This window comes from Podarcis erhardii (genome assembly GCF_964252035.2).
Source record: "Podarcis erhardii genome assembly, chromosome: 14".
NCBI classification, from domain to species: Eukaryota; Metazoa; Chordata; class Lepidosauria; order Squamata; family Lacertidae; genus Podarcis; species Podarcis erhardii.
In genome coordinates, this window is record NC_138503.1 from 9,771,187 (window position 1) to 9,783,347 (window position 12,161).

Sequence of the window (12,161 nt, forward strand, 5' to 3'; positions counted from 1 at the left end):
TAACTGAGTACCCGCTGGGCTTTTAAATTAGCAGAAGAGAGGCTATGTCACTGTACCATACAGTAGGTGGAACGCAGCCTATAGCAGGGTGAAATAGCAAACCAGGGCATGTTGTTGGATCCTTCCTTCAAGACCAGGGTTGTTATATAAGCACATTTTCACCTGTAACACGTTGGGGGTCCTGGTTGATTGCTACCAAGCTGTCAAAGCAAAAACAGGAACTGATGGTGAAGCCTTATTTACCTAGGGATCCATTAGCCTCGCCATCCCCTGGACCATGGAGGGAACAAAAGTACCAGGAAAGCAACTTCTTCTTTGGAGAAAAGAGTTTATTGCAATCTGCGCAGAGTGACAACCAGCAGGATCTCTCCTGAAAGACTGGCTGTGTCCCAAGACACTTCAGCAGACTTTCTTATACTTTTCTGAACACTCTTCCCCCCTCCCATACCCTTTCCAGATTTGCCCAATCAGCTGGCAAATGTTCAACTTATTCCCTTATATGGCACATCTATATTGCTTGCTTAAACACATTTAATGCTTGCTAAACATTCCTTATACGTGCCTTTCTGCTAGCTAAGCACTCCCCCCTCCCCTCTTGCTTACACGTGTCTTTTCTTATCTTTGCATTAGTAAGCATAAGACAGGAAGAAGGGGCCTGGTTAAATCTGCAAACAGCAGCTAAAATATTTTTGCAAGCTAAGAAATGGACTTTTGACCTGCCAGACAAATTTAGCTGGCGATGTGCTAATCGTCTGGTAAATTTGCAGAAGTGAGATTAGCACAGGAATTTTTACTGCAGACAGCATTTGAGAGCAATCTTTCTTAGGTACAAAATACAAGGCACAGAGAGTATTGAAAGAAATCCTTCCCATCTCCCTTTACTCCCTCCTCTTCTTTTGAACAATCTATTACTTAGATTCGTTCTGGGGTAAGGGTCTATATTCTCTCATTACAGCAATCACGCGAGGTCCCATCATGCGAGACATCATTTTTCCCATCATATTCTGCAAGCATTGCATCAAGCAGGGAATACAAAAGCAGAGAAGCAAAAGGATTATAAGTGGCCCTGCTATAAATACCATAATATTCCTGATCCAACCACCATCGGGCAGCCAAGAATATAACCAATTCCATGGATCACCTTCTGTAATTTTTAGCGGGTTTTCAGCTATCATTGTTTCCATGTGGTCAATGGTGGCCGAAATGCTGACATTATTATCTGGGATAAACATGCAGCAATGAGAATGAATTAACGCACAAACTCCTCCCTTCGAGGCCAACATTACATCTAAAGCATAACGATTTTGCAAAACGACCTCCCTCATAGCAGACACTTCTTGGTTGAGGTCCTTTAATGCCTTAATGGTATCATTAAATAGTCCTTCTGTCCAATTGGCGAGCAAATGAAGATCTTTATAATTCATGGCTGCCCCTAAGGAGGGTAGTAGGGCCCGCGATATCTGGGTCCCAACATAGTGGTTAATAGGTGCGTTCACTGCCCTGCGGTTACGCAGTCTGAGAGATGTTGGTAACTCTCCTATTTTATATAAAAGGGGAACCACCACTCCTAGGGTACAAACTCCAGTAAGATCTCGGGGAACGGATTTAAATGCTGCATCGCCACAAATTAGCCAGAGCTCTTCCGGAAGAAGGCGACTGATGTTTTGGTGTTGCTCCGACCACTTGAAAGCTTGTGAAAACAGAAGGCTTACGTGCCATAGCTCCTGGGTAAAATTTAATAGGGTCTGAACAGAGGAATTGGAAATAGAGCTTTTGTGGAGATGGTGCATATCAGTCATTAACTTGGCGCTAGTATCGGATTGATAACACCGGGAGGTATTTCCATAATTAACGAAGGCAGAGCAGGCCCTATCAAATACAAAATTCAATACATGTAAGCAATCAGGGTAAATCCCTCGTGGGGTTGACCCTTCAGAAAATTTTAAACAAATAAAAGCTGGCTCGGACAGGGCCAATTTTACGGGCGGCCACTGAGCTTCTTCAGGGTTTTTTCTGTTTTCTATATTGAAGATATCATCAATGGGAATTCCATGTAGCATCAAACCTGGCCTTTTAGCATAAGGTGGTATGTGCATACACAGCCAACAATTGGAAAGATTTAACATTGTGGTGAACTTGAACATATCCTTGATATAAATATTGTCTTTCCACATCTTATGATAATTTTCTCCTCGTGATATTTTACTCAATAATCTAGTTCCCATCTGACCATGTTCACCAGGTGCAGCACCCTCCTTGTCTCCTGCAACTAGGAGAACGAGGAACACTAGGAGGATCATCAAGGGGATAGAAGGATCGGGCCGTCGTCTCCCGCAGAGCCTATGACGCTCATGCCAGCAGAAAAAGAGACACATCCATGTGGCAAGGGCAGTTGAAATAACTCCCATCCACCATCCCCAATCACTCCATGGTTCCTCCCAGCAATATTCAGGGGGTGTGCTCATTGTTGAAGAGCCCACTGATATTTGTGCTCGATTACCTGTTGAGCCTCAAGGATGAGAGCCCACCGGTGAGCTGATGCTCCCACTATGTGGGTCAACTTTTCTACTAACCCTGTTGGGTGGATTGAAATCTCGTGCTGCCTCCCTACTGACCAGAGCATATGGAAGCTGAAATCCTGGGGTGGCAACTCTTACTGGCACTTGTTCAGCAATTTCAATGCACACCTGGTTAAGGCTCCCACCCCTGCAACACTTGCATTAAGATAGGTTCCGTCCCATCTAACGCCTGGATTAAGAGTAGGACCTGGTCTATCAGATGAGGTTGGTACAGTGCTCTACCCCCCAGATAACAGTTGACTACCCTCCCACAACAGCAAGAGCGGTCCAGAACTTGATAGAATTCGACCGTTTCTGCAACTTCCCGTATGAGCACTACCCACGCGTGCTGGGCAGTGGTGTGGGAGAGGAGCCACAACGGGGCAGTGGGGTGTTTCAATACGGCAATCTCATCAAACCCCAGTTTCCAATAGCCAAAGAGCACACCATCTCTTACCACTGGCAAGACGAACCATTCGTAGCAGAGGCCAGCAGGCCAGTAAGGGCGATATGGCTCAGTGGGGTCAGGGCTGTGGGGCATAGAGCAGATAACACACACACAAAAAAAGAAAAAGAAAAGTCCTTATGAAAGTATTAAATGTCCTGGTGGACTTCCTGGATCAGTCCCTAGCACTGGGTTTTCACGTTGGGGACGCTGCCCGCGGGCGCCCCTCCCATCCAATTCTTCAGCTGTGCGTAGAGATATCAGCTTCCGGTGTGATATCAGCAGAGCGGTCGTCAGTGGAGGGTCTGGAGATGGTCAGCCGAAGGGTTTAATCGGGATTTAATTGCACAGTCCAATCTGTAGTGGTCACTCTGGTGTGGTGGACCCAAGGGGTGATGCCGGCAACTTTCACGGCTGTGGGTGTGGAGAGCAGGACGGTATAAGGTCCCTTCCAGCACGATTGTAGCTGCGTCCGTGCCCAATCTTTTACCCACACTTCATCACCTGGCTCGAACTGATTCAGCCAATACACAGGGGTTGTGAGCCTGGGTCCACCTGTTGAGACAAAAGAAAACTCGGAAGAATGTCTGGACATAATTATTCAATTGCATATCCTGATCAGCATGTGGGGACAACATTCTGACATATGGGACCGGTCTCCCAAACACAATTTAATGGGAGATTGCGGACCCTGAGTAATGCCAGAGGTAACATTGTCACCCAATTAGACCCAGTTTCCTGTGTCAGCTTGGATAGCCGATTCTGGGGTCTGTATGCTGTATGCAACTTTCAGTTGATTTGTAGTGCCTTAGCTAATTCCTGCAACATTAAATGAACAAAGGCTGGTCCATTATCAGCTTCTGCCCCTTTGCCAGGTTTAGGGTTCTGGTGAGCGCTGTTATTTCTACCAGTTGTGCTGATATTCCAGGTGGGAGTGGCTTTGCCTTGATCACCTGGTCTTCCAGGGCTACCACTGCATAACCTGCCTTCCGGTGTCCAGCCTCAATGAAGCTGCTTCCATCCATAAACCATGATGGCCACTGGGGTCTGCTTCATCTTTAAGGTCAGGCCTGCTAGAGTACACCTCATCCATTACTTCAATGCAGTCATGCGTGGGCTCCTCACCTTCTCCTACCGGTAATGGGGCAGCTGGGTTGAGGGCTGTGGTGACTTGGAATTTCTAACGCGGATGTAATAATAGCATCTGACATTTCCTCATTTTAGCCTGGGAGAGGAAATAGGTGCCTCTCGGCAGATGGCATGCTGATTCTTTCCTAAGCGGCCTCGCCCTCCTCCCCGGGCGGTTTCTCCTAACGGTGGACCTCCCATCCTCAGGGCCATCACTTCTCCTTTTTCTTCTGGGCCTCTTCCTCCCTCTGATTATAAGTGGTTTGGGCTATTTCTAACATCCATTTCAGGGTGTGGCCCATCTGGATTTTTCGGCGAATATCGGGCGCTGCCTGGGCTACAAAGGCAGTTTTTATGATAGGGACATTGGCAGCCTTATCTGGGTCCACAGGGGTATACCGGCGGTAGGCTTCCTTCAGCCTCTTTAAGTAGGCTCCAGGGGCCTCCTCTGTCCCTTGCACTATTTTTCTGGCCTTCACAAAATTGGTGGGTTTTCTGGCTGCCCTTCTCATGCCATTTAAGACATTCTGGCGATAAATGGTGAGGGTATTTTGCCCTTCAGTGGTCTGATTTGCTGGGTTTTCCTCAAACGAAGGGTTTTGGTTCCTCTAATTACAAACTTCTGCACTAGAGAAGGGGGCATGTTGAACTGTATAAGTTCCATTGGGCACCACCCCATCAGGTCCCGTGGGGGCCGGAGGGTCATATACTCTACGTAGAGGCATCACTCTGGCCGCGCCCTTTTCCTGTGCTTCATGTGCCCTATGGAGGGTCACTCTCTTCACTGCCTTCCCCACTCTTTCTGCCACTTCCTTCTCTGTTCCCCTATATATCCTGCTGTTCTTAACAAATGGGGACTGACGTTCACTTCTCATAAGGTTCCACATACTTTCTCAAACGTTCTGCCTGTTCCTCTGTCCATGTCTTTCCATCACTTGTCAATTTAACCAATCTTCCTACAAACTCTTCATCCTCATCATCCTCTTCTCTTTCTTCCCTTTCTTCATCTTTGCCCAGATCTAACAATGCATTGTCCACGGGATTGGGGCTGGGGCATCTGCTCCCTGTGGCGGGGGTGGTGCCAGGGCTGTTGCCGGGGCATAAGGCGGTGGGGGCATTAAAACTTTATCTTCTTCCCTCTCTGAATCCTGGAGGACTGGGGGTTGTCCTCCTGTCTTCCTGACTGAGCAGATTCAGCTGCCTGAGGCTTCTTGGCAGCATGGGGGGTTCTTTTCCACATCTTTACATTGGTTTTCCAAGTAGAAATATAAGGGATCTGATCTGGGTGGACATTCAAGATGTTCTAATATAATGGGCCGATTAGCTGCAAATCAAAGCTCCCTTCCGAAGGCCAATTAACTTCACATAATGTCTTCATTCTCTACTTTCTTAATTTAATTCCCCAGTCATCATTTTTCGTGGCTGCTTTCCAGTTGTTTAAAAAGCATTCCAGGGGACTACATTGGCTTGCCCCAGACCCCATTTTTTTTTTTTTCCAGATACTCCGCTCCTAACTGGGTTATAAATTCTTTCACACTACACACACTTCAGGTTGTGACTTGATCGAGCTCGCGCTGCCAAGAAATGCACAACCCTGCACTCGCTCGGCCAAGGGGCACTAATACCCCGGCCCACACTCGACAATTCAATCACCGGAGTATCTGACATGCAACATACTACATACAAATCACATCAATATAATTTCCCCTCCTGCTTCTGTTCACAGTAAAAATTCTCTCACACACTCAATCGCTTGGCCCAATTAGATTGGGTGGGCCAATCTAATTCGCACACCAAACCAAACACAAGACAGTATAACAATAACTAAAACCTCAACAAAATCCAACCATTAAAACATAACATAATACCTGGTACACACACACCACACAGAACACATCAAAAAATCACAATATATATATCCCTCCCTCTTCTGTTCCCAACTTCTGCTGGTGGCACTCTCCTGTACAACCAGTCCCCTTTGTTTCCCTTTTATTTAACCTTACTGGCACACTTCTACCACAGCCAGTTCCCTTTTCCTGGCGGCACTTTATTTGCCACGGCCAGGTGAGGCTGATCAGGCCTCGCCCTTTCCCTCGGGCTGCCCTTTCCGTCGGGCTTACCTTTTCCGCTGCGGACCCCTCCTGGCCAGTTCTCTTTTCTCCCTCGACCTGTGTCTCCACTCCGGAGCGGTGTGGCCGGTTCCCCCCACGAATTGGCAGGGTGCGCGCTTGGAGCCTGCACCACCGATCCGAGCTGTTCACCGAGGTCGAGCCTGGCCCTCCGGTCCGTATTGGGGAGGAGGCTGATCCCGGACGAGCCCCCAAAGAAATGAAGCCTTATTTACCTAGGGATCCATTAGCCTCGCCATCCCCTGGACCATGGAGGGAACAAAAGTACCAGGAAAGCAACTTCTTCTTTGGAGAAAAGAGTTTATTGCAATCTGCGCAGAGTGACAACCAGCAGGATCTCTCCTGAAAGACTGGCTGTGTCCCAAGACACTTCAGCAGACTTTCTTATACTTTTCTGAACACTCTTCCCCCCTCCCATACCCTTTCCAGATTTGCCCAATCAGCTGGCAAATGTTCAACTTATTCCCTTATATGGCACATCTATATTGCTTGCTTAAACACATTTAATGCTTGCTAAACATTCCTTATACGTGCCTTTCTGCTAGCTAAGCACTCCCCCCTCCCCTCTTGCTTACACGTGTCTTTTCTTATCTTTGCATTAGTAAGCATAAGACAGGAAGAAGGGGCCTGGTTAAATCTGCAAACAGCAGCTAAAATATTTTTGCAAGCTAAGAAATGGACTTTTGACCTGCCAGACAAATTTAGCTGGCGATGTGCTAATCGTCTGGTAAATTTGCAGAAGTGAGATTAGCACAGGAATTTTTACTGCAGACAGCATTTGAGAGCAATCTTTCTTAGGTACAAAATACAAGGCACAGAGAGTATTGAAAGAAATCCTTCCCATCTCCCTTTAATGGCTCCAATACCAATCCAGGAAGAATGCAGGGCATTCAGATATCATGCATACTGCAAAGGAATCCAGCTTTCTCCTGCCTTCTGTTTCTTACCAGTTATTACAGGAATGGGAAACCAGAGGTTATGCCTTGGCCCCTGAATGGTTTCTCAAAAGTTTTGAATCATCTAGCTCAGTACTGCGACACAGATGGCGCTGTGGTCTAAAGCACTGAGCCTCTTGGGCTTGCCGATCGGAAGGTCGGAGGTTCAAATCCCTATGACGGGGTGAACTCCCGTTGCTCAGTCCCAGCTCCTGCCAACCTAGCAGTTTGAAAGCATGCCAGTGCAAGTAGATAAATAGGTATCACTACGGCGGGAAGGTAAACGGCGTTTCCGTGCACTCTGGCTTCCGTCACAGTGTTCCGTTGCACCAGAAGCGGTTTAGTCATGCTGACCACATGAACCAGAAAGCTGTCTGTGGACAAACGCTGGCTCCCTCAGCCTGAAAGTGAGATGAGCGTCACAACCCCACAGTTGCCTTTGACTGGACTGAACTGTCCAGGGGTCCTTTATCCTTTTGTTTACCTTTTTTCTACACTGACTGCCAGTAGCTCTCTGGGAGAAATAAGAATGCCCTTGCACATCCACTTCCTTATAAATATATGTCGCTTGTAGTCCGACGCCAACCATTTGTTCTGCAGGTGGATATGGGCACTGTACCCCATCATGTGCAGCCCACTGCTGAATGTGAAGATCTGCAGGGTGGGGCACCAATCCAGGGATGGGCAACCTTTGCATCGCCCAAGTTGTTGCTGGACTCATCAGCCTTGACCATTGGCTGCGCTGACTAGGATTGATGCAAGCTGGAGTCCAACAACATCTGGAGAGCCATAGCTTAATCATCCCTGAGTTATTACAAATAAGGGGAGTGTGTGTGTGTGTGTGTGTGTGTGTGTGTGTGTATGCATGATGACAAATCTCTCCCCACCCCCACCCTCTTAATGCATGTATTAAATCACTGAGTCATAAAGATCCCTTCTCCTTAAACACTGACAATCAGCTCAAGGAATTGGGGGGGGGGGCGAGTCTCACGTTTCACTTTTTAAGAAGGGAATAGCTCAGTTAAAGAAACCGTTTTCCTTCCCCTCCACAACACCTCCCCCCCCCCCCGGTCTTCTCTTAATGTGAGAATCCCTTGGGGATTACATCAGCAGAAATGACTAAGCATAGAGGCAGGAAACGAGAGCCAATGTGGTGATGTGATTCCTCCGGGGAGAACAGCCCATGAAACAAGAAAGCATTGTTCTTGTTCACTCTAAGTAAAAATAAAAAAAAAAATAAAAATGAAATCAGGGGCCAATGGTGCTCCCATTAAAATCTGGATCAGAGGAGAGCAGGCTTTCCCCTTGAACAGTCAGCATTCGTTTTCAATCAGAATCTCCATGGCCCATTAGCAGGTTTCACATTTTACACAGCAAGAGTGCATCAAGAAAGGACATTGGGCAAAAGCCTGGGGACCCCGCCCCCCAGCACAATGAGCTGCTGAGGAGTGGGGGACAACCACAACAGAGCTGGCTCAACCCACACATGATCAGCTTAAGAGGTAGGTGTTGGAGACAAGATCATTACGACCAGAGTTTAAGGTCGTGTGCACATTGCTGCTTACCCTGACTCCAGCATGCTCCCACTGCTAGGGGCAAGTGGCGTTAGCCACTATCCATAGGTATCCCATAGGTTTTTGAGAAATACTTCTGTTTGATGCACTTTCCTACGAACCAGCTTCCATCTGATTTGAAAGCAGAAGCTGCCGTTAAGTTGAGGTGTGTACATTTCAGGCAGCCATTGAGCATGCTCAGATGACAGCTTCAGGGAATAGGGAAACACATCAGGGAACAGGCATCAGAATGTGACTTGGAGCACTGCAAAGCAAAACCTCGCAAACCACTGGTATGAGCATAGCCCAGAGTCACCAGTGGGATGTCTTCACACTACTGGCAAAAACCACAGGACCCTCCGTTGTGCGCCTCTGAGGGCATTTCCGGGTGACGTGCTCATCGAGCATTTAACCTAAGGTTAAATGATGTTGTCTATTTAACGAACATTCACTTCAATTTGTTTGCGGGGCAGTCAGATGACATCTCAAAGCAAGTGTTATCCCACACATTCCATCAGATTTTCCCCATCACTTTCCTTACAGTAAAAAGCCCAATGCTTTTTGAGTGGGAGTGGGAGAGAGAAGGATTTTTCCCCCCAAGAGCATCCAATCAGCTTCAGTTGCATGGCCTGGATTCATTTGGTTGAAAATAACCATGGTCTGGAAGTACCCAATATCAGTAAATCTCCTATGAATATAGGGCTGGGCCAAAATGGCCCCCTCAGTGTGGTGGCCCCCTTTGCAGACTGAGACATTGGGTGGGGGATTTTCAGGGGTAATAACAACAATATTCAAGGCAGGGAGGGGAAATTTCTCACGAGCTTTTATTAGTGGTCATCTCCCCATCCCTACCTTCCCAAATTCCCATCTTTTGAGGTTTATGCTCAGGGTTGGCATCAGTGAGAGGCCACAATCCAGTGTCCACAATCTTGCAGGGCATCCTGCCAACCCTTGGAGCCTGCTGCTTGGGCTGCTGCTCTTAACTTGATGTCATTGCCTGTTCACTTGAGGCTTGTTCACACATTACACCAAACACGGGTCAACACCGTCCATGTGTTTTTGAGGAAGTTTAAACAGAAATAGAGTAGATCTCACCATACCAGGAAGAAGGCTTTGTCCAGGTGGACTAGGTGGACTAGGTGATAAGGCCTCTGAGGTCCCCACTTGCCCTTCTTGTGGTTCCTTCTCTTCAAGCCACACATGAGCAGAGAGAGCCCTTGGGACAGAGGACTCCTTCAAACAGGGGCCTGTCATCTAACAATCCTCTAACCTTAGAGAGAATGGTGACAGTAGGACCCGTGGCCACCCTGAGCTTACAGGGGGCAAAATCACCACAGATGCTCTGGATGGGGCCAGCCTAGCAAAATGAAAACACTTGATTTAATCAACTCCAGAAGAACAGCTAAGTGGTCTTGGACAAGGTACGTTTTTTATTTGCCAACACACACAAAATAAACTAAAAAAGGGTCAGGCTTAGACAGGCAGGCTCTTTAGCTAAAAATGAAAGCTGTCTTCTGCTTTGAAATTTTTTATAAGTCCATCTTTGGCTGGTTGCTCTTGCACAGGGGTAGGCAACCTAAGGCCCGTGGGCCACAAGTGGCCCACATGGGTCATTTAACCGGCCCCCGAGCTGCCCCCGAACCGAGCCGCCCACTCGGCGAGTCCCTGTGCACTGCTCTAAACTGGCACTGCGTGGCACGGGGGCTCGCTTCCGCAGCACCGGAAATTGCGTGCACATGCGCTCATGCACGCGCATGATCCAGCCCACAGAGGGATCTCCTCTGGAGTGAACTGGCCCAGGTGAAGTAAACCTTGCCGACCCCTGCTCTTGCACCTACATCACCACAACTAACTAACTCCTGCCTCTCTCAACAGGCCTCCCTGACCTTGTTCCCGACCCAAACTATGTCCAAGCTTCCACTTACGTCCAAAGGGCTCATCTCTACTCCCTGCGTTGCGCTGCTGAAGAGAAATGTCTTGCAAGGTAATGTCCCTTCCTTCGGAACAGTCCTGTCATGGCTGCCTTCATTCCGCAACCCCCCACCCCTGAAACAACTTTCTGCTGTGTGGTTCATCTGTCTCATTGTTCATAATCAGATCTGCCATTTTAGGTTGCCCCTGGAAACAGCCTTGTGATGCCTGTTTGAGCTCATTTGGAGGGCCTTCCCGGATCGGCCCACTTTTCCACCACTAATGTAGGAACATAGGAAACCATCTCATACCGAGCCAGACATCCCTCTGGCTCAATATAGCCTAGACTATGACTGGGACGCAGTTGGCGCTGTGGGTTAAACCACAGAGCCTAGGACTTGCCGATCAGAAGGTCGGTGGTTCGAATCCCCGCGATGGGGTGAGCTCCCGTTGCTCGGTCCCTGCTCCTGCCAACCTAGCAGTTCGAAAGCATGTCAAAGTGCAAGTAGATAAATAGGCACTGCTCCAGCGGGAAAGTAAACGGCGTTTCCGTGCACTGCTCTGGTTCGCCAGAAGCGGCTTAGTCATGCTGGCCACATGACCTGGAAGCTGTACGCCGGCTCCCTCGGCCAATAAAGCGAGATGAACGCCGTAACCCCAGAGTCGGTCACGACTGGACCTAATGGTCAGGGGTCCCTTTACCTTTACCTATCTGGCTTTACCTATCTCTCCATGATTTCAGGCAGGGCTCTCCCCCAGTGCTACTTGGAAATGTCAGTTCCTGACATCCACACTTAACTTTGCTCTGCGTTTCTGGGCACAGGTCTGGGCTTTCCAGATCTATGTTGGAGAACTTCTTTTTTTCTTCTTTTCTTTTTTCCCTTTATTTTGCCCCACCGCTTTCACTGCAAAAACTCTGCAAAAACCCTTTACAGCTAAACCAGAGCAAACAGCAATACATAGAAAACCCACATTGCTGTTTGTTCTGATTCAGGGGTAAAGAGTGGGTTTTCCTGGGGAAAGCAATGCGGGGGGGGGGGACTCAAAGTGCTCAGACATGGACTAGGAAAGCACAGAACTGTCCCTGGAAAGTGTGGGGCAAAATGTAAGTGTGGATAAACCCTAAATGCAGACATGTCTTAAAACCTACCTGCCTCTAGGCTCTAAGGTAGTGTTAAGATAAATGTGATGATACCTTTAAGGACATTTTCACTATCTAGTTTAGGAGGTAGACCCAAACATGAGGCAGAAGGAGAAAGTAGCTTAAGGAGAGAAGATGTGTTGTACATGGTTCTTTCATCAGACTATTTCTTACTCAACTCCTCATTAAACAGAGTATGTTACAGATAGCAACCAATTCACTAGGAAACAATGGACCTCTTCTCTCGACACCTGCCCTTGTTTCATCTGTCAGATGTTTGGGAAAATACTATATCGATGAAGCAATGTTTCACGACAGCAATATCATGACTTGCGGACCACAGACTAACAAACCAGCAATT

General features: G+C 47.8%; 1 protein-coding gene across 2 annotated transcripts in view; it reads left to right on the forward strand.

Annotated features, from left to right (window-relative positions):
• The window catches only part of LOXL1 (lysyl oxidase like 1), a 36,061-nt gene that overhangs the window by 13,414 nt on the left and 10,486 nt on the right, over positions 1–12,161 (forward strand). For both annotated transcript variants that reach the window (XM_081838982.1, XM_081838981.1), the window contains exon 2: positions 10,624–10,732. In XM_081838982.1, the coding sequence (XP_081695108.1) occupies positions 10,624–10,732 (109 nt within the window). The remainder of the gene's footprint in view (positions 1–10,623; positions 10,733–12,161) is intronic.